This window comes from Mauremys mutica, chromosome 10 (genome assembly GCF_020497125.1).
Source record: "Mauremys mutica isolate MM-2020 ecotype Southern chromosome 10, ASM2049712v1, whole genome shotgun sequence".
Classification (NCBI taxonomy): Eukaryota; Metazoa; Chordata; order Testudines; family Geoemydidae; genus Mauremys; species Mauremys mutica.
In genome coordinates, this window is record NC_059081.1 from 41,990,609 (window position 1) to 42,018,524 (window position 27,916).

Sequence of the window (27,916 nt, forward strand, 5' to 3'; positions counted from 1 at the left end):
ACCTCTTTAGTATTCAGTTCTAAATTCCAGAAGTGAGTGTTCTGTTACATCCTTATATAAAATGTGAGGCTGATCTTGTATGTATTGCTTTAAATACTATGTGTATTGTATAATACTTTACATTATAAACTATTTTTGTAATCTCTCTCTCTCATTCATATATATATATAAATGTTATGTACACAAGCCTAAACATGTTGATACTTAAAAACCTTCAGGCAGGTACAACATAGTGTGTGGTACTATCTTGTGGTTTCAGAACATATAGTGAGTGATATTAAAATCCAGTATCAGTTGCAGAAACCATGCATTTGGTCTATGTATTGCTTCAAGAAGGGAGCTAGAATTGGCTAGTAGTATTGCATCAAAGAGGGACATTTATGCAACAGAAGTTTAAATTGCCCAGGTTAACTGCTTATTTATACAATTATTTGATAACTTGTTGAGGTAAAGCACCCATGATTAATAGTTTTTTGCAGGCCTGTGATATTAACATATGAATTGTGTAATTTTGTTTTTGAAGCTAACCAGTAAGCTGAATTTTAAGTTGTTGCCCTACACAAAAGAAAGATTCAGTAGTGAAATGAAAATCCGACAATCCATTTTTAAACAGAATAAAAGCTAAAATTCTTCATGATGAGAAATACAGTATCAACATAATTGATCTAGTAGCATTACTTTGTAGCTGAAAATACACTTAAATCCCTAGCCATGCAACTACAGCATGTGAGTGAAACATCTTTCATATAGTTCTAAGATGAAATTACCCCTGAATGAATAGCATCTTCATTTATCTTCAAAACCTCCTCTGTGCTACCAGTGAATCTACTCTTTCCACATTCTACAACAAGAATTACATTATACTATTATAGCAGTGTTCTGCTGCAGTGTAAAATAGATTGTTTTGGAAAATGAACCTGGCTTTGCTATAAATTACATTCACAGGTACAAAGGAATTTGTTATTTTGTTTAAAATAGTCGCAAATATAATTAAGCTCTTAATTTATGTTAAACTACAAATGTGGCCATTACCACAACTGGATTAGGAATTTAATCTGTCACTCAAAGAATGATACTGAACAGTTTTCATTTGTAGCCTTAGACACACTATTTCAATTACAAGGTCTGCAGCTGTTAGATATAAAAACTGAATTATTTTGTAGATTTGTTCATGGTTTTTCATTTTAAAAGACGTCCCTTCAATAAGGGGAAGAATAATTCTTCAGTTGTCATCACAGATTCTCCTTTGTGTCTTGATGAAATAGAATAAGAATGAAAACACCTTTCTTTCTTCACAGTAGCATTTGTGAATGCTTTTAAAATACTAGTCAATGAGATATTACGTACAGTGGTTTGGATTTAATTATGAAACTGATAATATGCGTCTCCTCTGAAAGAAGCCTGGAGCTTGTCATCTGAAAGTAGGGTTTCTCCTACAGGCAGACGTGAAAGTAAGCTGGTTCGGCCCCGTACGGAGTACCGGTTAAAAAAAAAAAAAAAAAAAAAAAAAAAGTGCAGTGGTGTACCGGCAAATAAGTGGAGCATTCAGTACTGGCTTACTTTCACCTCTTTTGGTTGCATAACAAAAAGTTCAAACTCAAAGCTAATAAAAGCTTGGAAAGGGAAAACTCACTGTCACATTTGTTGTTTCTCTCCCTCTCCTCCTCCAGCCAGGCTGCCCGATGTGGCTAGGCTCCGCGTTCCTCTGACCCCCGCACTCAGCAGGGGCTGCAGAGACTCCCCTCTACCTTGTAGCAGGGGGACTGGCTGAGGGAGAAGCCTCCCCAGGTAGCCTGCTGCCTGCATAGGAACAGTTTAAATTTAGCTGTTCACTCCACAGTCTGAACCTGGATTAGGGGCTATTTCTGGCATCCTTGTTAATTTCACTCTTGGTTGTTGGGGTGGGGGGTGACCAAAGTCGGGGCAGTTTCATTTATATTCAATTTATGTTATTGAAGATCGTCTCATCCAGGGGGCAGAAAAGAACTGCCCCAGCTTTGGTCACCCACCCACCCCCAACAACCGAGAGTGAAATTAACAAGGATACCAGAATAGCCCCTAATCCAGGGGACCTCAGAGTGAACAGCTAAGTTTAAACTGTTCTTATGCAGGCAGCAGGCTACCTGGAGAGGCTTCTCCCTCAGCCAGTCCCCCTGCTACAAGCTAGAGGGGAGCCCCTGCAGAGTGCAGGGGTTGAGGGAAGCACTGAGCCTAGCCCTATCGGCAGCCTGGCTGGAGGAGGAGGGTGGAGAGAAACTGATGTGATGGTGAGTTTTCCCCTTCCACTGACTTTTTTATTAGCTCTGGATTTAAGCTCTGCAGCCAAATAGCTATTGTATTCTGCCCCTGCCTTGGTCTCACTGTCCCCCCTTCCCTCCCCAACAACTCTGACTGAAATTAACAAGGATGCCAGAAATAGCCCCGAATCCCGTTCAGACCACAGAGTGAACAGCTAAGTTTAAACTATTCTTATGCAGGCAGCAAGCTACCTGAGGAGGCTTCTCCCTCAGCCAGTCCCCCTGCTCCCTGCTACAAGCTAGAGGGGAGCCCCTGCTGAGTGCGGGGGTCGGGGGAACGTGGAGCCTAGCCGCGTGGGGCAGCCTGGCTGGAGGAGGAGGAGGGAGGACAAGGAGAAAAATGTGACGGTGAGTTTTCAGTTTTTCAGGCTTATTCCAATAGTAAAGTTTTATTACAGACAGCACTGGTAGTTGTAATAGTAGCTTTATTTTCTATATCTAAGTCATGAAATGGGAGGGATCCATGAAGTATGTAGGAGAGGTGGGTTGCTTGTGTTTGGACAGTACGGTAAGAAATGTAACTTACTTCCACCACTGGCCCCGCCCCTTCCACCTGAGGCTCCGCCCCTTCGGGGGGCACAGAGTGGGACCCCTACCGGTAAGAGCTGTATTTTACTTTCACCACTGCCTACAGGGATATAGAATGTGAACTGTCTGAGCTCTGGAATAAGAGGGTGGGAGGTAGTGATTCTGACCTTTAAATACTGAAATCTTGATATTATTTACATCCAATTGGAATTTATGCTTAGAGTATTGTGTTTAGTGGGTGTGTTTTTTCTGCTTTGAGATGGAAAAACCTAGTGGATGATTCACTAAGAGATATTCTGGAGTAGTAGTCACATTGCCAACTTGAAAAATAACATTTAAGTTTGAAAATTTTTGTTGGTACCTACTAGTGTTTCAAGTAACACCTAGGTTGACTAACTGAAAGGCTAAAGAGAATAAACCGTCTATTTTGTTTGTTTTACTTTGTACATTTAACAGGAGTGAACATGAAATCTGTGTAAGCTTCAAAGCTTTTCTCTCTCACCAGCAGATGTTGGTCCAATAAAAGATATTACCTCACCCACCTTCTCTCTCTAATAGCACTGTACATAGGCATTTTCACTTCCCATCTTATGCTCTAGTATGATGACATCAGTCTATTGCATAGTTCTGAGGGGAGTTTTCAAAAGCAGCAGCAAAAGTGAAAATGGCAGGCACGTGTGAGCGTGCAGAGAAAGGAGAGGGATACTAAGCGAACCCTGCGGTGTCCTCTTGGGCCTCCCCAAATCCCTTCTGAACATTAGCAATGTGTGCAGGAAGAGTATTCTCTTTATTTTTAATGCTAACCAGAATTCAACACATACTATTTAAAGGGTGCTCTGTCAGAAAATTGGATTTTCTGAAATTGGGGAAATAAAACAAGTTGATGGTGTTATTTTAAGCAATGTTGTTTGTTTGTTTGTTTGTTCTTTTAACTGAATCAAACTGTCCCATTCAAATTCTGTCAATGAATATAGACTCACGTGTTTTCTTAGTTAACAGTTCTTTCACTTAAAATCAAACTAAATTTACAGGTGAAACCCATTTTCAAAAGCTCAGACAGAGGCTGAAAACTTATTTTTTTCTGATTATTAATATTAAGAGACACCATGTGCTCAGTAGCTTGATGTTGTAAGTCAGTATATAGGAGCATCTTAGAACTGACTGACATGGGTAACAGTGCTGTTTTGACAGGTTGTGCCATCTCCCTTGGTTAAAATGAAAGACATGTGAAAGAGGTTTTAGTTTCGTAATCCGTGTCATGTTAAAGCTTGACATGAGCCCTTTCTGCATATTGCTATTAGTTCTTTCTCTTGCAGTTAAAATGCACTTTTTTGTTTCATACTGACATTCAAAATAAAATAGATACAGTACTACTGCTACTACACCTCTTCCCTGATATAACGCGACCCGATATAACATGAATTCGGATATAACGTGGGAAAGCAGTGCTCCGGGGGGGCGGTGCTGTGCACTCTGGTGGATCAAAGCAAGTTCGATATAACGTGGTTTCACCTATAACATGGTAAGATTTTTTTTTTGGCTCCTGAGGACAGCGTTATATCGAAGTAGAGGTGTACTACTAAGTGGAACCAAAAATGAATATGAAATCAGCAAACTAAGGTCCTGTATGAGAGTACATTGTGCTGTAGGAGATGGGTTGTTTGTCTGCTACAAGGTTAACAACCTTCTCCACAGAGAGGACAACATACATACCTTCAGTTTTAGGAATAATTTTTAATAGAACCTGACCCTCAGAAGCTATATTGATCATATAGGACTTGCCATACTAGATTGCACTGCAGGTCCAGGTTGTTTGGTGTTCTGCTTCTGGCAGTGGCCAATACCATTGATTCAGAAGAAGGTAAACCCCTCCAATGAAACCCTGTGGGATGAGTGGATAGGGAAGGAATTCTTGATGTCAGTGGCAATAATCTTGTACCCAGAAATGTGAGATTCGATTACTGTTATAGCATGCTGAACTACAAATGCAGTCCATAAAATCGAGTCTTTTTAAAATCCCGACAGAATGTTTGGCTTGATGTCTTCCTGTGACAATGAATTCCACATCGACTCTTGTAGGAAGTTTCCTTTACTTTTATAAGTGTCCTGGGCACTAGTATTATTGCTTATTGTTGTAATACAGGCTAGGGAAATAAGGAGAAGACTGATCAGTTTTCACTTTATTCTTCTTGATTTTAAATATTTCTGTTAATCTACCCCAACTCTTATGGCCAGATGCTAATAAGTCAGAAAAAGACATTTGCCCTTTCTAAGCTATCAAATAGGAGTTCAGTTTGCATTTTGAAGCTATTTTCCTTTTTGTATTGGCATTTGAATATTTTTGGCTGAGGGGGCTAAGACTTCCCTAGAGGGGGGACCTGGAAAGCTATGAACATTTTTCCTGACTAAAATAGCTGTGAAAACTTTTTCATCTGAAGTTATGAGTGTCAGATGTGTTGCAAGGGGTGACTCCACTGTGTTCACTCAGAGTACAGTATCTCCCTTAAGGAGCTCATTGGCAAGATTGCTAAGATTTGGCTGCTGCTTGGGTAGTAGATCCATGCTGAGGTCAGTGGATGCGTGCAACTGCTACATTTTTCCTATATGAGGTTCTGAAGGTCTTGGGCGAACGTTAGGTTTTGGCCTGCAAACTGAACCCCTCTTGACTTGTAAAATCACTTATGGGGGGAGTTGAATGCACTCTTGACAGAGATTAATGCTTCCCATTAGAGGTGTTGGCATCTTTTCAACAAGTGATTGTTGTGCCCACTCTCAATGAACTATCTTTTGATATTAGTCATCTTCCCAGTTATTGCCCAGTTCCTAACCTTTTGGGGGCATTTTTTTTCTTTTTAAAGAAGGATTTGGCAAAGCAACTTGTTGAGTTGTCTAGAATCATCAAATTTCCTTGGTCCTTTGTATTCTGGTTTTAGACCTGAATATGGGTCAGAGACTGCATAGGTTTGGTTGACTGATCTCTGTTGATGAATATTGAACCAATAGATATGTCTGCCTTTGCTACCATTTGCTACTACGAAGTAGAACTGATGTGTTTGTGGACCTTAACAGAATTGAGTTGGAGTGATTCCAGTCTCTTCTCTTTGAAAAGTCCAAGAGAATGTTGGGTAATCCCCTACTGCCACGAGCTCTTTTGTAAAAGGTGAAGTAGAGCTCCACCTTGTCACCCCTCCTACTCTTCATATATGGAAGGTACCATGGTGAGAAAATGAGACGCTTGGGGCTGCAAAGTCATCAATATTCTATTTTTTTTTTATTCTCGCTGGTATTGCAGTGCATTCCAGTTTAGTATCATCTACACACTTTGTGCTGCTCACTCCTTTTTAGTCACTAAAGAAGATGTTAAATAAGATCAAGCCTGACAAAGATTCTTGCATTGTCCACTAGATCCTTCCTCCCAAGTATCCCCATCTCAATACATTGTCACTTTTTGTACCTCTTTGTTTGTGTGGTGTTTCTGTTTTCTCTCCTCATGATTATTCAAATCCAGCCAATTTAAACTAATTTGGAGTAATTTCCCCGATGCCTAATCAAATGCTTACTAGAATCCAAATATATTAGTCTACTGCTTTCTCTTCATATAATGTTTACTTTATCAAAAAATCAGTCAAAATTTTCTGGCAATAGATACCTATAAGCACATGTTGCTTGTGATTCCCTTACCCTTGAATTATCTAGGGGATAACATAATTGTCATTTACATGAAAAGCATTAACTGTGCTTAACTGAAAACCACAATTAACATGTTAAGTTTTTAATGCTCATAATTTCCTAAGTATGTCAGTCATGTTAATACAGGAGAATGTGAAAGTTATTATAGTGAAATCAATTGTCTAAGGCTATGGCTATACTTAAAACGCTACAGTCTGGCACAACTGCAACATTTCAGTGTATACACTCATGATGGCGATTGAAGGGTTTCTCTTGTCTCTGTAGTTAATCAACCTCCCTGAGAGGCAGTAGCCAGGTCAACAGATGAATTCTTCCATCAACCTAGTGCTGTCTACACTGGGGGTTAGGTCGGCATAGCTATATCTTTCGGGGTGTGGATTTTTCCACACCTGAGAGATGTAGCTATGCTGATGTAAGTTTTCAGTGTAGACCAGCCCTAATATTTTTGAATGGGTGGTGGAATCTGGGAAATTATATAATCGCATCCCTGACCTTAGCCCTCTCTGTGGCTAGGAGTAATGTTATTTTCTTTAACAATTGTCACAATATGTACACCACACATTAAGTCACCAATGCTTAGTTTATTTAAATGCTCATGTTTTTGTCAGAACAAAGTCCTAGCAAATAAATAGTTAAGGAGAATCCAAGAGTACCCCTTTGAAAGTGATGATGTCAACAGTGAATACCAGTAAGTCACTGATGTTGTGATGAACCTTACTGGTATTCCCCTAAAAAAGGGGGTGCAGTTAAGAGTTGTAGCTCATATCCTTGTTTTGAGTGTAAATTACCTTTAAAGAATATTAGTAGGTTTTGAGAAGTCCACAGATTATGGCACTGCTCATCACATGTGGAGATGACTCTAACGGTAGAGTGTGAAGTTGGAATATTAAAAACCTGCAGCACATTCAGTTAAGTTATAATGGGTTTTATATCCATCCATTGTAAGCATGCTAGCTGTGTGTCTAATCGCACTTGATTAATTGGTTGGCACATAAAATAAGAGTTCTCAGCACCTTACAGGATAATGCCTCTGAGGAAGAATGTTTATAAATTCTTAATTAGGAAGATAATGCACAGATTGTGAAAAATGTGTCAGTCACCTCACCTCCTCACTATGAATGGTGAATGACCATATTAAGGGCCCAAGAGCAAACTATCCCACTGCGTAGGAAAGATAGTAAGTATGGTAAGAGACTACCCTGGCTTAACCAGGAAATCTTCAATGATCTAAAAATCAAAGAAGAGTCCTACAAAAAGTGGAAACTAGGTCAAATTGCAAAGCATGAATGTAAACAAACTATACAAGTTTGTTTGTAGAAACAAAATTAGAAAGGCCAAGGCACAAAACGAGGTCAAACTAGCTAGAGACATCAAGGGTAACGAAAACATTCTACAAATACATTAGAAGCAAGAAGAAGTCCAAGGACAGGGTAGGCCTGTTACTCAATGGGGGTGGGGAAGGGAACAATAACAGAAAATGTGGTAATGGCAGAGGTGCTTAATGACTTTTTTGTTTCAATTTTCGCCAAGAAAGTTGGTGGTGGTTCGATGTGTAACAGTGAATACCAGCGAAAATGAAGTAGGATCAGAAGAGGCTAAAATAGGGAAAGAACAAGTTAAAAATTACTTAGACAAATTAGATGTCGTCAAGTCACCATGGCCTGATGAAATGCATCCTAGAATACTCAAGGAGCTGACTGAGGGGATATCTGAGCCATTAACAATTATTTTTGAAAAATCATATGGAAGACAGGAGAGATTCCAGAAGACTGGAAAATGGCAAATATAGTGCCAATCTATAAAAAGAGAAATAAGGACAATCCAGGGAATTACAGACCAGTCATCTTAACTTCAGTACCCAGAAAGATAAAGTATCAGAGGGGTAGCCGTGTTAGTCTGGTTCTGTAGAAGCAGCAAAGAATCCTGTGGCACCTTATAGACTAACAGACGTTTTGCAGCATGAGCTTTCGTGGGTGAATACCCACTTCTTCGGATGCAAGACTTGCATCCGAAGAAGTGGGTATTCACCCACGAAAGCTCATGCTGCAAAACGTCTGTTAGTCTATAAGGTGCCACAGGATTCTTTGCTGCTTCAGAAAGATAAAGGATCAAATAATTAAGCAATCAGTTTGCAAACATCTAGAAGATAATCAGGTGATAAGTAACAATCAGCATGGATTTGTCAAGAACAGATTGTGTCAAAGCAACCTGATAGCCTTTTCTGACAGGGTAACAAGCCTTGTGGATGGGGGGGAAGTGGTAGACATGGTATATCTTGACTTTATTAAGGCTTTTGATACTGTCTGCATGACCTTCTCATAAACAAACTAGGGAAATGCAGCCTAGATGGAGCTCCTATAAGGTGGGTGCAAAACTGGTTCCCAGAGAATAGTTACCAGTGGTTCACAGTCATGCTGGAAGGACATAACAAGTAGAGTTCCGCAGGGATCCATTTTTGGTTTGGTTCTGTTAAATATCTTCATCAATGATTTAGATAATGGCCTAGAGAGTACACTTATAAAGTTTGCGGATGATACCAAGCTTGGAGGAGTTGGAAGTGCTTTGGAGGATAGGATTAAAATTCAAAATGATCTGGACAAAGTGGAGAAATGGTCTGAAGTAAGTAGGATGAAATTCAATAAGGACAAATGCAAAGTACTCCACTTAGGAAGGAACAATCAGTTGCACACATACAAATTGGGAAATGACTGCCTAGGAAGGACTACTGCGGAAAGGGATCTGGGGGTCATAGTGGACCATAAGCTAAATATGAGTCAACAGTGTAACACTGTTGCAAAAAAAGCGAACATCATTCTGGGATGCATTAACAGGTGTGTTGTGAGCAAGACACGAGAAGTCATTCTTCCGCTCTACTCTGCGCTGATTAGGCCTCAACTGGAGTATTGTGTCCGGTTCTAGGCGCCACACTTCAGGAAAGATGTGGACAAATTGGAGAAATGATGAAAGGTTTAGAAAACATGACCTATGAGGGAAGATTGAAAAAATTGGGTTTGTTTAGTCTGGAGAAGAAAAGACTGAGAGGGGACATACTTTTTCAAGTACGTAAAAGGTTGTTAGAAGGAGGAGGGAGAAAAATTGTTTTTCTCAACCTCTGAGAATAGAACAAGAAGCAATGGGCTTAAATTGCAGCAAAGGAGGTTTAGGTTGGACATTAGGAACAAATGGAATAAATTGCCTAGGGAGGTTGTGGAATCTCCATCATTGGAGGTTTTTAAGAGCAGGTTAGACAAACACCTGTGACGGATGGTCTAGATAATACTTAGTCCTGCCATGAGTGCAGGGGACTGGACTAGATGATGTCTCAAAGCCCCTTCCAGTTCTGTGATTCTATGAAGAAAGCCAGAGTTGTCTCCTTCTGGATCAGGTGCCACTAAACATGGTGCTCAGGATCTCTCCCCTCCCTTGGGACTCTCCTTTGCCATCCTCTTCATGGCCCTGGTACAGCCATACAGAGATTTGGAGTCTCCTCTAGCTCTTGCCACCCACTGCCTATAATTGAAGGCAAGACCTAAGGCTTGTTGAGATCTAATGATCCTGCTCACACTTGTAGAGGATGGGAGTGTGATGGGTTTGGCCACAGAGACCCCCTTGGGACTTCCACCTGATGTGCTGAGACTAACTCTGAGACCGTTTTCCCTGCCAGCTTGGGTCTTCAGAACCCTGACTTGTTGAGCCAGACACGCCAGTCTGCTCCAACGCAGACCCAGGTCGGAATCATGTGCCCCAAAGCTGCAGACTTAACTGAAAATGGCTTAGCAAGTGCTCCTGCCTCTAGCACCAAGACACCCAGCTCCCAATGGGATCCAAACCCCAAATAAATCTGTTTTACTCTGTATAAACCTTTTACAGGGTAAACTCATAAATTGTCCGCCCTCTTTAACACTGATAGGGAGAAGATGCACAGCTGTTTGCTCCCCCAGGTATTAATTACTTTCTCTGGATTCAATAATAAACAAAAGTGATTTTATTAAGTATAAAAAGTAGGGTTTAAGTGGTTCCAAGTAATAACAGACAGAATAAAGTAAGTTACCAAGCAAAATAAAACAAAACACGCAAGTCTAAGCCTAATGCATTAAGAAACTGATTACAAATGAAATCTCACCCCCAGAGATGTTCCAGTAAGCTTCTTTCACAGACTGGACTCCTTCCTAGTCTGGGTCCGGCAATCACTCACACCCCCGTAGTTACTGTCCTTTGTTCCAGCTTCTTTCAGGCATCTCTTTGGGGTGGAGAGGCCATCTCTTGAGCCAGCTGAAGACGAAATGGAGAGGCTTCCAGGGCCTTTTATATTCTCTCTTTTGTGGGCAGAACCCCCCTTGTTCTTCTGTGCGAAGTCACAGCAACAAGATGGAGTTTGTAGTCACCTGGGCAAGTCACATGTCCATGAATGATTCAGCTTTTTACAGGCCAATGGCATTGTTTACATGTTAGTTTGAACGTTCCCAGGAAAGCTCAGACATGAAATGGCGTCTCACAAAGTCCATTGTCAGTTAAGTGTTTCTTGATTGGGCACTTACTGCGAATAGTCCTTTCTCAAGAAGCTGACCAAGTGCTTCACTGAGGCTACTTAGAATCAAACACATTGAGATACAGGTATATAGCCAATATTCATAACTTCAAGTACAAAAATGATACACACATACAGACAGCACAATCATGACCAGCAAACTACAACCTTTCCATAGACACCCCACTTGACCTCCTCTGTACACCTGGTGCAACCATAGGGCCCTGGTTGCAACCATGATCTACACGGTCACAGTTGATGTCAATAACATCACAGGGGGAACCTACTAAAGCATAGGGAAAGAGGAAACCATAATGCTTCTAAGGCTTGTAGGGTGGGGCACTGCAGGAAGGAGGATGGGTGGATGAATGAATCCAGTTAATTTTATCTCAAGCTAAGATCTGGCAAAATAAGAATTAGAAGAGCTATCTAATTCTGATGGTCATTGCTGCTTGTGCGATCTGCTTTAATGTTGTAGAATTTTTTTTTCCCCTTTGGAAAGCTTCCCTAATTATTGGTTTACATTTGTGAGGTCTATCTCTGCAAGGAAAAGACTATGGCTTGATCTACACTACCAATTTGTCTGTATAGCTACCTAGTTCAGACCTGAAAAGGTCAGTGATAGTTCTTTGGCATACAATCCTATCCATGCATGTACCACTACATTTAAAAGCTTTGAGATGACTTGCTTGCTGCACTAACTCCAGGATAATTCAGGCACACTTTCTTTAGAACCAGCATTGAGAACAGCACATGGCCGCTATAAAAATTCACCTCCAGCTAGATGTAGACTCCTGAAGTTAATTTAGTGCCCTATTGCAAAGGGAATTATTGTGGCAAGCCTGGACAAAATTAAACTTCAGCTACTTTTCAAGAAGGAAATAAACAGCTAGGGAGTAAGAGCATGGATTTGAGGTGTGATAAATTAATTTAAGAATGTTTTGCTCCTGAAACACAACCTTTCTCGAAGCTGTCATTTGAGATGTACACTGTTAGCACTATAATGCTGTATTGCTGATTGAATGCTATTTACATTCCTGCATGCCCAGATACAGCTTTGAAAGCCATGCAAAATTAGTAACCTATGTATATTTCACCTGCATATAGTGTCTAAAATTCTGTACATACGCCTACTCTACCAGTACATAGATTCTAAAACTAAATTCCTGTTTTTTAATTAGTTCATAAGATAGCTAGTACATATGGGGCCAATACTGTCCCCAGGTTCAGGAGTGTTTGTATTTGGGGTTACATTTAGGCCCTTCTCTAGTGGACCTTGCATATTGGGGTTTTTTAAAGTACGTTGTACACCAGTCTTTTTAGATGACCTTATGGAGAGGGAATGGGCCCATTTGTATGCAAAGGTACTTTAAAAAAATACATATAGTCCCAGAATAATAAAGAAAGGAAATTCAAAGTTAAGACCAATGCCCTATACATTAAAGGCTTTTATGACTTCTAATAGCTTATTTGGTATTGGGAGGCTTATGCTGAAGGTTTCAATCCATTTTTTAATAAGTTCTGGGGTTGTCTTTTTTTAATCTTATTTCCCAGCCATTGCTTCTGCTTCCTGGTTGAACACAGGAATTAGGGCAGGATAGAGCAGAACCAGGGTGCTTAGGCAGAAGGGGATGAGGATGAGACAACAGTCCTGGTGCTGTTTTGTGAGGAATGGAGCTGAACGGAGCAGAGGAAAACAGGAAAGGAGGACTGCCTTTGACAGGTAGCTGAGTGGATTTTTTTTTGTTTTTTTTTTTTTTGCAATGATGAGAGCAAATGGGTGAAGATATTTTTATCCCTGAGGTAGGACTGTTACCATATAAGAGCTGGGCTCCCTAGAAGCAGCAATCTCCTCATATCTCTTCACAGCAGAAGGAAACCAGATGAGTTTAAGGATGCTCATTCAGTCTCTTGGTGCAGTGGTCAAGGAAGAAGCTGGTTCCTGGCAACTGTCCCAGCTCCTGGATGTCCTCTGGCTAGGGGTAAAAGGCTCTTCTTCCTGCTGCCTACTCACCGTGTGGCTGGAGAAACCGTCATCCAGCAGTCTGTGAGGGGACCTCCTTTCTATGTGTCTCATTCAGTTTCTGTGCTTTTCCTAACTTTCCAGTGGGTTGCTGGTTATCTTCCTTAACTTCACTCTTCCCCAGTCCTACCAAAGATCAGTGGTCTAACTTTATTCTTCATTCCAAAACTAAACTCTTGGAGGAGGCTGAAAGAATTGGAGGGAAGGAAATGCTATTAGTTTAGATGGTGTTTTAATATAGTCTCTACTGATTTGAGACATAGTCTTCTAAGCTCTCTGGCATCATTCTAGCCACAAAACATCAGAGCAAAATTTCCCCAGCCTCTGACTTAAATCAGGAGAAGAAAACCAGGGCTTGGAAGTGCATTCTTAAATTAATCCTAATTTCAATATTTTTACTGAAGTGAAATTATAATAAAGAAAGAAGAGTTGTTTGGCCAAAAATATAAAGCTGTGTTAAACTTTACCCCTAGTGCCTGACTATTGCAGAATATTTGGTACATTAAATCACACACTGATGGCGCACTTGTGCATAGCGGGCAACAGGGCAAGTACCAATTTAAGATTTGAATTTTTCTTGATTTATGTGACAATCTTACCTTTAGTTAGAGTTTATTTTCATGCATGTTAATTTGTCTTTTAATACAAGAAACATTTCATTCAGTAGAGTTGAGACAATTGCAAAAAATATACATGCCTCTCAGCCTGGGATTGTTTCCAAAATAAAGGTAGAAAAGGGCCACTTTTCTTTCCTTAGGGGTTGTGTACTTTGAAGCAGAAATAGCCTTTTTCACCTTGATCAATAAGCCAAACTGTTCTGCAGTGATTCAAGTACAGGGCAGACTGGTAAGAACCAGGGCACAAACCCCAAATTGGTTGCGAGTTCTATACTTAGAGCTCCTCAGGTACTATAACAGCCTTAAGGTGAAGTCACAGACAGTCTCCTAGGTTACTGTCTTGCCAGCCAGGTAAGCCCACCTTTGTGATAGATGGTCCCTTACACCAAGGATCACAGCAATAGTCAGATTACTCCCAGCCCCAAGGAACCAGATGCTTACCCTAGGTCAATTGCACCGTAGGTCTCTCACCAAAGACAATGCTTGTAGCCAATCCTGTAATAAACTATTGACAGATTTATTAATAGGAAAAGAAAATGAGTTATTTACAAGATTAAAGCAGGTAAACATTATACACAAAAGAGTTACAATCTTAAATTTCAAAAGGTAATAGAAGCTTCTGTAATAAGCAAGCTCTGTATGTCCTTTAGGGCTAACCCAAGCTAAGCAGCTTGGGATTCCCTGCTTGTGCTTAGAAAACCTTGCCCCCTAGAGTCCAAGCAGCACTGAGATACAGTTCCTTCTTGTTGGGTTTTTTTATTCCCTTCCCCCCTGTGCTCTGAGCTGCAAACTCAGCTGATGACAGTAATTTACATGCATGACTCATCTTCATGGGGTAGGAGGGTTGCAGAGCATGACAATCTTTTGTTCTCGTTAATGTTCCACAATAGTCTGTCTGGTGTTGATGGGATTTCCTTGTTGGCCAGGGCGTAACACCTTCTGTTGGAAAACAGTACTTTACACTAGTTAATGTCTCTCTCCTGTCTGGTGATTTACCCAGTCACAGAAGTTTACAATACAAATTCTTAAATATTACCTGTCAAAATACAGATGCTATAAGTGAAATTAATGTGTGCAGCAACTCACAAGCATTCAATAAAGTGTAAACACCAAACACGTTCTTATATAGCCTAATGCTAATACACAGGTGAGCCAGACTGATTCCAGTTGTTTATTTGCCAGTGTTCAGTGGAGACATGGAGACCCTGGCATGAGCTGAAACCTGGTCTGCCAGTGTCACACAATATAACAGATAGACCCTAGTGGTCTGCTATGTTAACAAAGCTGTTGTGCATGCATGTTAAGTACATATACCGTCCTTAAAATCATAATAAAACTTCTTTTATGTGTAATAGATTTCTTTAAAATTAATTTAGTTGTATCTGCCTTTGTTCAGAAAGTAGTGAAGAGCTCAATTCTGGATTTATAGCTTTCAGATTTGGAATTTAAGATTTTGGCCTTTTTGCTGGCAAAGGCGAATACCAAATACCCAACAGGATTTAACATTGTGTGCCTCACCACTGACTTTGAGAGGATATTTATACTTGCCATGCTCTCACTATCGAAAGTGTGAGTTACCTTGTGAAAGTTATTTTGTTCTTACACAGAAACACTCTAAGTATTTTATGATGATGACTACTGCTGATAAAAATTAGTATCCTGTGGAAATAGCTTTGTCCAGGGTTATAGATAGATATAAAAAAACATTACATTGGTCAACTATACCCTTAATTCAAGTAAACTCTACTGGTAATAAACACCGCCTTTTAATCTAGCAGAATTGCAAAGCAAAAATTGTGGAAATGTTGGCTAGTGAAAATATGGCAGGGGAAGGATTTAAAAAAAAAAATGTGTTTTGGTTTTTAAAAAAATATGCTAGAGATGTAGCAGCACATGCTGGTGCTTGTTCTCTAAACATATTAGTCAATAATAACCACAAAAGATATGTGCTCCAATGTTCAGGTTGACAAAATGTCACTTAAACTGATTATTAGTGACTTATAAACAACAGTAACTTTGGCGGTCAAATGCCACCATCAAATGGGAAAAACAGATGTAACTTTGTTAAACAGAAGAATTCTTACTAATGATTTTGGACAATATCCTTATACACTATTGTCCAATGAAGTTTTATATTTTTTCTTTCTTTCCTTTTCTGTTTTCCCTAAAACAGAATACAGATACCTGTACTTTATAAACATTGCGCTAAGTACTAGTTTAATATATTTAAAACAAATCCATGTTTTGCCATCAGCTAATACGTGTTTTCCTTTTTCTGTGCTCCTCTTTGTTCTCAGGCCTTTTTGCAAATGTGCAATCTGCCAGTCCAGGTGGTTTGTAGAGCAAATGCAGAATATATGTCCCCATCTGGTAAGTGTGGTGTTCATTTAAATTACTGTGTTAGTACCTATGTTTTGATGCCATGGCAACAGCACCTCAACTTTCAGATAACAGCCAGTCAGTGCTGGTGTATGTGGGTTGCCTCTTTATTTTTTTTCCTTAGTCTACTGTGATTTTTCTCTATAGAGAATGAGATAAATCAAATACAAACTTTTAAAATGTACTGTCTTGCACGTTTTAAATGCAGTGGACATACAGTGGATTCACGCCCTCGGTTACTTAGCAGTCTGGTGGTAACACTCTCAAAAAATGCCTAGGGACTCTTGGCCTTCTCAAGCCCAGAGGGTTCTGTATGCAGAAGTATCTCTACTGATCTCCAGGGACATACCCCTGGGGATAGATACCCTGTTGGCCAATGAATGGTGGTCCATTTCCCACTGTTTTAAGGGTGGGAAGAAATGTCTTTTATCATCTTAGCTGGAAGGTGATTGTCAGCATGTTAATAATTGTGGACAAATCATGGATAAACTGTCAGTACCAAGAACAGTGTTGTACTTAAGTCCTCCTCTGATTCAAAAGACTGTTTGCAAAAAATGCAAGTTCAGTATTTGATGGTTGTTTTTTTTTAAATCCCAAACTCTGTTGGGAATTTCTATACACTCTCATCTAAAAGGTTACTAGAAAAAAATTGCTGAATACACAACACAATTTTGATATCCTAAAATTCTGCATTGCATTAGGATCCATTTGTATGAGTTAAATTAAGCTACTTTTATAATTTTTGATTCAAGCATGGAGCAGTAAAAATGCCTGCCTACGTGGGTCTTTGCATCTGCATACTGCATGGTTAGCTCTGCTCCTCCTTCTTGGTATTAGGGGAAAATCAGCTGGAATCCTGTCTTTAATTAATGCTTTAAAAAAATCTCAATGATTGGTAGCACTGAAAACAGTACAATTCTTGTAGCAAAAGCAGGATTTTTTTTTTTAAATCAGCCTTTCAAAATAAACCCATTGGGCTGAGTCCTTGTAGAAACAAGTCAGTATCTTACATGTAAGATACTAAGAGTGGTGATACTTGTATTTTCCACCTCCCGCACTCCCTTCCTCCCAGTCACATTGGCTATTATCTAATACACCATTACTTGTGTCTGAAGCTTTTTTTTTTTTTTTTTTACCACTGGCTAAATAATGCAGAAAGGAGTATGACTGACATGGGCTGATGAGAGTTGTGCTGTACTGATCACATCTAGCATATTCTATTTGTCATACTGGTTCCATTTTAAATACAGCTAGGAGTATAAATGTGGTGATTTATTCATTGTCCTAAGAGCCTCTACAATTTTTGTGCAGTTTTCTGTTTGTTTTTCTGTTTACTTCAATATCGTTTTAATAACACGAAAATTAATTCCAACCAAACCAGGCTATTCGCAAAAGGTTTTCATTCCTGTAAAAAATCTCAAACTGATTGTAGTGGTTCTCAGACGGGCATCTCCACATTTGTGTAGGACACTTTGTAATGATACTTTCCACAACTAGAAAATCCTTTTGAAGGAGTCAGATGCTGACTGTGGATGTAGGAATACCGAAAGATCATCTTTATATGCCAGCAATGTAAACCACGGAGTTTTTGCAATTCAGAAAACCTTTCATTTCTATTGTAATACTTCATCATACAGATACAGATGAGGTTTTTGTTGATGCAGTGTACCTCATCTGTTCCCCTTAGGCTGACTGTGAATCAGAGAGGAGTGAATCTCATGATAGAGACCATGACTGAACCTGCTGTTGTTATGAACTCTGTTTGAACTAGGTCTAGCAGTAGATTCTGTGCATTTGGGATCTGTTTGGACTTCTTAATATTTTCATGAATATCTTTCAAATTATATTACTTTTAAAAACCCTGTACATAATATTTGACTTTGGTTTGTTCTTTTAAAATATTCTGTGAAGACACACTTTGCTATCCTCATTTTCCTTGTCTCTCCTTGTGAGCCTATTGTGTATTGTGACTTGTTTCATTTATGGGCAAAGTCCATTATTGTCTCACATCATATTCAGTGAACTATGTTTACTAATGTAAAATAAAAAATGTCCAACGTCTCTTCCTCCATGCTGAGGCGATTAAATAACAATATGTTAAAATACATATTATATATATAATCTAAATTTTCTTAAATTTACATAGCACTGTGTATGTACTGGTGTTTAAAGATGGTATCTGTCAAGTAGGTGTTTCATAAAGGCAGCCAAGTGCTCTATCTACTTCCCTGGGATTTCCACAGTTGTGCTTTGTGGAAACATTGAACAAACAATCTTCCCAGCAAAGCAAGATTTAATTAATTATTGGATTGAGACCTATCAGTTTGTACAATAACTTGCAAATATTCGTGAGAGCAGTGGTCCCCAAACTGCGGGGCGTGTCCACCTAGGGGTGTGTGGAGGAAACTTTGGGGGGGCGTGGTGCGGCCCAGGCCAGCCCCAAGAGAGGGCAGGGAAGGAGCACCACGCAGCCCTGCTCCATTCCAGCTCTGCTCCAGCACCACTTCCAGCCACAGCCCTGGCTTCTGGCCTCCCCCTCCCCCACGGCCTGGCCACAGTTCTGCACCCAGCCTCAGCCCTGTCTACCAGCCTCCACCCTGGCTCCGCACCCAGCCTTAGCCCCACCTCAGGCCTCCGCCCCATGGCTGCAGCTAGGCTCCCAGTTCCAGCCTCCACCCCTGGCCATGGCTCCATTAACAGCCCCAGTTGCAGTCTCAGCCGTGGCCCCCTTACTCCTGTCCACTGCTCTATCCCCCGAGCCACGTCCCCGCTCCTGGCTGGGTGGGTGGATAAGGGGAGCATGACGGTGAAAAGGTTGGGGACCACTACGTTTGCATGAAAGCCAATCAATAGGGCAAGTCGTAGCATAAAAGTGTGAACTAAAGAGAGAGGCATGGGGAGGCTTTATTTGTGAGTCTCTCTCAAATGAAACTTTGTATGTTAACTGTCATGTACAATTTGATACACTTTGTGCTGAAACACTTCAAAGCCATGATTTCAAAAATAATTCTCTGTATGTATAGAAAGCTTTAATTTACTAAAAATATACTGCATCTCACTGCAGGCAAAGTACCCTTCATTCGTGTAGGAAATCAAGTAGTATCTGAACTTGGCCCCATAGTCCAGTTTGTAAAAGCCAAGGTAAGGATATTAAATATACTTGCTCAGTAACTGATAAATACGGTAGTCACTCTTTTTTAGCGTTTGCACTCATTTAGCTTACTCTTATGAAATGTAACATCATTAGTTTTTAAGAGAGTAAAGTAGAAAAACCTCATATGAATGTAAAGGTATCTGCATTTTTACAATATGGCAACTATTTTAACCCAATGCAGGGAGTAACTTTTTGCTTAAGGAAAATATGGTGTAATGGGGGTCTGTGATGGTATGATGGGGGTATTTTCCTCTGGCATTTATTCAAATGATAGAAATCAGCTGTAAGTACAGGATTTTGTCATGTTAACAAGGAGTTGGAAAATAACCTAGACCTTACAACAGCACTCCTTTTTTGGCTCCCAAGTATAGTATTCTTAGAAAAGACATACAGTGTTTGCTTAAGTCTTGAAATTTCACTAATATATGTTTATATTTGCTTTTACTTTTTTCTGTCCTTGTAAAGCAATGTCTGCTTATTAAGCAGTTTATTTTGATAAACTGTTTATATCATCAACCTACTTCTTCACACGGAAGAAATCATAGTAATAGTGAAGCCATGAAATCAAGTTTACACAGCTAAAAAAGCTGAAAATAAATCTACATTTCTCTTTTGTGTTTGATTATATTGGAGTATAACATTTTCTGTTTAATATTGAAGGTAATTTTAGTATGGAAGGTACTTCCTAATATTTACCCATCTATTTTATGATTTAGAGACTTAGAGAGAGAGATCAAGACCTGATCTAAAGCACATTGACTTCTGTTGGCTTTGGCTCAAGCCCTAGCTGAATATTGTAATATCCTTTCTTACAGGGTTGTATATTCTTTTACCCCCTTAGGGCCATTCACTCAGTGATGGGTTGGATGAAGTCCAAAAAGCTGAGATGAAAGCCTACATGGAATTAGTCAATAATATGCTATTGACAGCAGAGGTACAGCAAACCATAATAATTTGTTGATTTTCTGAGTAGGTGATAAGTGGGCAAAAATGTAGCATTTTTTTCCATGTGGAAAATGTATTTTATTTTCAAATTCTTAGATTGGGAAATAGTTCATCAACTCATAGGCTAGTGTCCTTACAAGAACAGAACTCCACATTCTCTGTGGTCTCTTTACATAGCCATATGAAAAATTCATGGATTGAGGTTGATTTTTTGTTGTCCAAAACAATGGTGAGTTTATAAAGACTAACATGTAGCTGTAAAGAAAGTTGACTCATAATGTATGTAGCATGTTCTGAACTCCATCTTAATTTCAAATCTGATCCGGTGGCTGTTCTGAAAGAGAACTAGCAACCAGCTTTTGTCTTGCAAGCATCACCATTAACTTCTCTTTTGTGTTCATGGAAGGCACTGTTAGACTTAAAATATTTTTGGGATATGCTGTTAATTTAACTTAAAAGAAAACATCAATAGTTAGAAATAACTCTTGTGCAGTCTCACTGAAATTTCAGAATAAACGGTGTTCTTTTTTTCCTAGTTGTATCTTCAGTGGTGTGATGATACAACAGTAGAGGAGGTGAGTGGTTCTGCAGCATTTATCTTAATTAAAATTTAATGAGAAAACACTTTTGCTCACAAATGCAAGTCCCTACTCATAAATGAAACATAGAGGTTTATACCATTAATGATATAGTTTTTCACTTTAGTTTTGCTTGCATATACGTTTTAGGGAAGATATGTGTCATTACTTAAGGTAGCTGGCTGCAAAGTAGATATGTTTTTATATATTTTTAAGGTAATAGAGTAAATGGTTTCTTTTTCTTTAGGCTGCAAACTATGAATTTCTGTGCAGAATAACTTCTTAATATTTTACAAAAGCCATTGTAAATGCTTTCTGATCCATGAAAACCATAGCTATTTTGTAAATAACAGTATACAGTCTTACTTGCCTTTTTTTAAAAAAGTGATTTTGTTTTTGTGGTTTTTGTTTTGTTTTGTTTGTTTTTTTAAACAAAGATTACTCATCCAAGGTATGGATCCCCTTATCCTTGGCCTCTCAATCGCATTTTGGCCTATCAGAAACAATGGGAGGTCAGACGTAAGATGAAAGCTATTGGATGGGCTGGGAAGTCACTTGAACAGGTCAGTCAGATAATAGCCAGAATTGAATTCTTCATTCTGTTTTTTTAAATGATCTCTCAGCAATGAAATACATATAAATAAAATATCAAAAGTGTCAAAATTCCAGAGAAGCAATATTTTATTTCCTGTGTTTCATAAAATATATGTATTGTGCAACTCCGTACATTTAAAACAATTGTCTGTGGAATCCATGTCTCTGGCTTCGACAGCAATAAACTTTTAAATCACACACGCAATCTGAGAAAAATGAAAGATGTTTTCTCATGAATATGTATCTCTATGCTGAGTGTCTCTTTATGTGAGTTTAGACCATGATCCTGGAAAGGGATTAGCAGCCAAGGACTCTGATTCCCATGTGAAGATAATGGGGTCCCTTTGTAGGATTGTGGCAATTTGTTCTTGGAGCGCCAAGAAAAATACAAAGAAGTTTAGAGGTAAAAATTTAATGTATTAATTTTAACCCAATTATTGACAATAGGGAAATTAACAACTTTCCTTATGTCAACAATATACTTGTCATTTAAGGTCTGGAAATAAGATTTGTAATCTGAATCTGTGTAATATCTATGATCTACATAGTTAATTTAGTAAATTATTACAAATGCCTACTGCTGTTATGTATGCAATAAGGGAGCTATTTTGTAGATAATTGTGTTCTCATCTGACTATTTAGGTACTGTACTAATCTTTTGTTTGGTTAGGTGCTGGAAGATGTAGATCAGTGTTGTCAAGCTCTCTCTCAAAGACTGGGAACACAATCATATTTCTTCAATAAGCAGTAAGTTACTTTATATGGAAATGTAATGTACTGTAGGTATATTACACTCCAGAACAGAGCTGAATGGGGACTATTTTTGCCTTATTTTAATACCTTATGAGCAGTTAAGGAACATGTGGGAATGAATCTATAAATTGCATATATAAGAATTTCTGAAATTACTAAGTAATTGTAAATATTACAAAAGATACTAAGTTTCCATAAAATATTTCATATATTTTCTCTAGTGTTTATAGACTTAATCCTATTTTCCACTGACTTGATACAGAATATACCAGGGGTCAGGAACCTTTCAGAAGTGATGTGCCGAGTCTTCATTTATTCACTCTAATTTAAGGTTTTGTGTGCCAGTAATACATTTTAATGTTTTTAGAAGGTCTCTTTCTATAAGTCTATAATATATAACTAAACTATTGTTGTATGTAAAGTAAATAAGGTTTTTAAAAATTTTAAATGAACCTTCTTAAACATAAATTAAAATGCAGAGCCCCCCAGCTTGGTGGCCAGGACCCGGGCAGTGTGAGTGCCACTGAAAATCAGCTCGCGTGCCGCCTTCGGCACGCGTGCCATAGGTTGCCTACCCCTGGAATACACAATAATTTGTCAGTTAAAAACATATAATGTAAAAACAGAAACCTGTAGTTTTAATAGGTGACTAAGCAATAATCCACTTAATTACATTAGCATATGTTGCCATTTCATAGATGATACCTATCAGTGTAAGTGCGCTAATACATCCATAAGCAGAATGAATGTGATGTATTTTGATCAAAACGCGCTTCCTGCACATTCAGGTGACACAGTGGTGGGGAAGGCTTTGTCTACACTGCAGCCCAAGGTGTGAATGCAGCCCGGATAGACATACCACACTAGCTTTAAGGGCGCTAGCATAGCTAAAAATAGCAGCACAGCCTGAACAAGCACACTGGGGACCCTGCATAAATACTCATGTTGGAAGCCTGTGCCTCCACATCAACGCTACTGGTTTTAGCTGTGCTACTGCAGGTAAAGGTGGCCCGGCTAAGTCTACCTGTGCTTCGTTCATACCTTGGATTGCAGCGTAGACATATTTTAAAGAGTTGGGTTAGCATGAAGATGCCTGTGAAGTCATATGACTGTGGGGAAATGCAGGTCTTCTCCCCGCAAAGGATTTATTACGAAGTAGCAGCTATTAATTTGTGTAAGAGAATACAGTTCTGGGCTTTTGCAGAAAAGCCACTGCAGACCCAAATCTGACATACACCAGATGTCCTTTGCTATTGTCAGTCACATCTAGTTGCAAATGTGTACTTTCCCAAAAATATTCCTGTAATTAATGTTGACTATATTCATGTACTGCACCCATCACCATGGCATATGAACCATGAAGTTACATAAAGAATGTACATTCCAAGTGCAATGTACGTGATCTTTAAAAAAAAGCTGCCTTCACATTCCCCTGATCATGGCAGTATCTGGGGGCCAGTTTTAGATATTTTTGGTGGAGTAACATTTAACACAGTGCTGTACTGTGTTTGCTTTTTTTGGTCTCTGCTGCTGCCTGATAGCTTACTTCTAGTTCCAAACAAGGTGTATGGCTGACTGGTCAGTTTGTAACTCTGGTGTTCATAACTCTGAGGTTTTACTGTATTTAAGGTTTTGTTAAATCTCAAGCTTTATTTGGTTAAATATGACCAGTTTGATTACTTTGTGAAAATACTTGAAGTTTTTTGAGTTAATATTTAAAAAAATCAGAGTACAGTAGGATTTTCTTTATAAGGTTTTCAGTGTTTTCTGACTCCCAGGGGCCCACATTTTTCCCTGTCTCTTTTATAGGCCAACTGAGTTAGATGCATTGGTATTTGGACATCTGTTCACAATTCTTACTACTCAGCTGACCAGTGATGAACTCTCTGAAAAAGTGAAAAACTACAGCAACCTCGTGGCCTTTTGCAGGAGAATAGAGCAACACTATTTTGAGGATCATGATAAAGACAGCTCTGCAAGTGCTGCATCCAGATCCCCAAAGAGTTATCTACCAAGTTAAATGCTTCATTTTGTGGTGAGGAGGCCCAGTTTCTGAAACAAATTTTGATTTCATTGTTTAACAGATGATGATGATGGCGGCTTTGGAAATGAAAATGTGTGTAATAGCAGCTTCCAAAAGAGGGTTTAAAACATTCTGGAGCAAGGGAAGTTCAAACTGCATTTTGTGTGTTAGAGAATTCACTGTATACATTTAACATGAAATGATTTTTGAGCTATTGCCATTTAAATGCCATATAGGCTATTAAATATTATACTGAAGTGACCTTGGAACAATATTGTATCTGTATTAAAAATAAAAAGAAATGGAAAAACTACTGTTTTTAAAAGTGTCTCTTCGATCTTTCCAAAAATCTTTTAATAAGCTTTATTCATATGGTAGAAACAGTGTTTTCAGATCTTCCTAGCAGAAGGACAAAAGGAAAGTAATTTGCAATACATCCTGTAGAATTAACTTGTTGACTATATGGTAGAACAAGTAATAGGAAAATTACTCTATTCAGGCTTCAACAAGTTTGCACTCTGAAAGTCCGTGTGTTTACAAGGTGATTAGGTCCTTTTTAAGAGATGGATAGATGAAGAGTATGCCTACAGCTTTATCAAATGTAGGGTACCACTAACTTTAAATGAAATGGTAACAATGCAATACAATTAAAGCAACTTTTAAGATTTGTTTGTATTGTCTTGAGAATTTAAAAAAAAAATCGAGGTGACTATAATGCCTGTGAAAGGTGGAAAGTGAACAGCCTAGGAGTGTGGAGGCCTCCTATCAATGCACAGGACAGGTACAGCATGTGCATGAGCCATGCACGTTTCCACGCGCTGTCCCAAAAAGATGTCTCAGAATGACAACTTCTAGGAAAGAAAGGACATCAGCCCTTGACCTCTACTCAGATAGCTAGGAAAGGTGTCATAAATTATGTTTTGTGATGTGGATATGGAAACGGCATTGAGGTTATTAGCTCATTTTTGATAGGGAACCTGACAGGCCATTTTGTGGTGTTGACTGTCTCACTCCAATCTGTTCTAGTTTTGAATTACTGAGCTAAAGGTGAAAAGACTATTTACAGTAGCTTAATTATTTCACCTCAACAAAAGCTTCTCTATCTGGGACCAGGTGGCAAAACAGACTTTTAGTTTTCTGGCAACCAACCGATTAAAAACTAGTCGTCAAATCAGATTTTACAGGCATCAGTAATTTTTACAGCATCAATCTTTAATTTTGTCACTTTTCATTTTTTGTCTTTCGGTACTTCTTATTGGCTTTGCTTTTTCTTAATCTCTTCACCTTCGTTTCTGAATTTTTTACATTTTACATTTCTTCAGTCTTTCCTATTTTTCATCTTGTCTTGTTCCTCCTCCAGCACGCTAGCTGTTGCCACTTAAATGTCTGTGTCCAGCTGTTTCTGCTTCCAGCCTGACAGTATTGCTCCCAAACTCTGAAGCCCACAGTATGGGCTTTTTTCTTCTTCCTCTCTCAAGTAGAAGGACTTGGCTGTCTTTTCTCTGGGCATATTTTTTTTCTTTCTCCCCACTCCTGTTGGTCTCTCTTGGCTCCCTGAGGTTTTTCTGATGCTCTCCTATGGTATGTTTAGGTGCATTAGTATGATAGTAAAGTACTTTGTTACATATCCCATTATGGTATGCCAGAAGTCTTGCTCTTTGGTTTTTAATACAAAACCAAACTAGACTTAAAAATCGGTTTTGTTTCTGTTTGTTAGTGGCAAGTATATTAGAATGCAGGTTACTCTTTGGACTTCAAAAATTCTCAAAAAGCAATCTGGTGACAAATTTTCTCCCACACTATTTGCATAAACCCCGGTTTTGCCACCCTTATTTCATGTAGTATCTTACTTCAGTGTAGTCCTGTTAGTTTCAGTGAGGCTACTTAAGTTACTTAGCATGCGACTTAGGGCTCCCGCTTGCCTTGCGGGTGCTTAGTATCTCTGGGCACATCTAATAGCAGCATTCTGTGCTACTTTATAAATTAAATTATGCATGGTATTTTTCCAAAACTTAAGTTGAGATGTTGCTCAGAAATGCTGTCCCAAAACAAGAAACATCAACTTTCTGCCAAAAAACTCTAGGTTCAGTAAATCTAGGCACAGTGAAGCACTAGCTCAAGAGCCTGATTGTTGGAACTGTTGTGTTTCGGTGATGTAGTGTGTGAGGTCCACTGCATTAGGAAATACACTCCTCTGGCTACATTGGTTTGCCATAGTCAATATCAAAATAATTATGGTTTTGATTGATTACACATTAATCATGAGGTTTTGACTTACGTTCCCTTGTGTCTCATAAAGCTAGCAAAGACCAGTTGCTGGAAAGCCTGTCACATTTCACAGCTTCATCAGTAGGATAACTATTAACCTAATTATTAACTGAGATCTTACTATTATTAATGTTACAAGTTGCCATTATTACTTGCACAGTTGAAATGTGGTTACTGAATTCTTCAATCCTGTACCGGAACACCGGGTTTCCTCCAGAGGAGTACACCAACATGAGTGTTACGCAGGTCTAGCATTTGTTTGTAACCTAGCAATTCAGGCTTATTAAAACTGGAAGATGTAGCTCCATTCCTGCTTTTGGTCTTTGAGGAATTTCCCAAGTCTGCATGTTGATCCAGTACCATTTAAAAAAAACAAACAAAAAACAAAAAACTTTTTAAGTACTATGTGGTGAGATGTTCTATGATCAAAATATTAATTAAAACTGTTACACTGAAGATTCAGATATCCGTTTTGAGTACCTGCTTTTCATAAGTCACATGAATGCAAAAACCAAAAATCATGGATATGAGCTTTTTTTAAGTTAGAGGAGAATGAAGTATTGATTAATACCTAACTCAGAGGTCAGCAACCTTTCAGAAGTGGTGTGCCGAGTCTTCATTTATTCACTCTAATTTAAGGTTTCGCATGCCAATAATACATTTTAACCTTTTTAGAAGATCTTTCTATAAGTCTATAATATATAACTAAACTATTGTTGTATGTAAAGTAAATAAGGTTTCAGAATGTTTAAGAAGCTTCATTTAAAATTAAATTAAAATGCAGGGTCCTGGCCACCGGTCCAGGAGTGTGAGTGCCACTAAAAATCAGCTCGTGTGCCGCCTTCGGCACCCGTGCCATAGATTGCCTACCCCTGACCTACCTGCAACATTTTTTTTTTGAGATAAAAACTAATAGTCTCTGATGGAAGAAATTTCAGATTTGACTAGATCCTGTGTAAAATCTTGAGTATCATATTCAAGCAGTGATCACCATACTTGGGGTCAGGAAGGAATTTTTCCCTGGGTCAGATTGGCAGAGACCCCAGGGATTTTTGTGCCTTCCTCTGCAGCGTGGTTCACGGGTCACTTTCAGCTTGAAACTAGTGTAAATGGTGGATTCTCTGTAACTTCAAGTCTTTAAATCATGATTTGAGGACTCCAGTAACTCAGTCAGAGGTTATAGGTCTATTACAGGACTGGGTGAGTGAGTTCTGTGGCCTGCAATGTGCAGGTCAGACTAATCTGTGGTTCTCAACCAGGGGTACCTGTATCCCTGGGGGTTCCCAGAAGTTTTCTAGGGGTACTCAACTCATCTAAATCAGTGTTTCTGAACCTGGGGGTTGCGACTCCCAGAGGGATTGCGGGATGGGTTTAGGGAGTCGCAAGTGCAGGGCCGGTGTTAAGGGATGGCAAGCAGGGCAGTTGCTTGGGGCCTCATGCCACAGGGGCCCCGCAAAACTAATTTACATGCGTCAGCCCCGGGCAGCAGGGCTCGGGCTCCAGCCTTGCTATCCAGGACTCCAGCTTCAGACAAGGCTC

The 27,916-nt window shown here is 39.1% G+C and overlaps 1 protein-coding gene across 3 annotated transcripts in view; it reads left to right on the forward strand.

Moving 5' to 3' along the window:
* Window positions 1-24,422, forward strand: part of MTX2 (metaxin 2) — a 50,139-nt gene extending 25,717 nt beyond the window's left edge. For all 3 annotated transcript variants that reach the window (XM_044978523.1, XM_044978524.1, XM_044978525.1), the window contains exons 4-10: window positions 15,981-16,053; window positions 19,127-19,203; window positions 20,058-20,150; window positions 20,698-20,736; window positions 21,177-21,302; window positions 22,004-22,080; window positions 23,896-24,422. In XM_044978523.1, coding sequence (XP_044834458.1) covers window positions 15,981-16,053; window positions 19,127-19,203; window positions 20,058-20,150; window positions 20,698-20,736; window positions 21,177-21,302; window positions 22,004-22,080; window positions 23,896-24,106 — 696 coding nt within the window. In that variant the 3' untranslated portion in view covers window positions 24,107-24,422. The remainder of the gene's footprint in view (window positions 1-15,980; window positions 16,054-19,126; window positions 19,204-20,057; window positions 20,151-20,697; window positions 20,737-21,176; window positions 21,303-22,003; window positions 22,081-23,895) is intronic.
* Window positions 24,423-27,916: the final 3,494 nt, after the last annotated feature.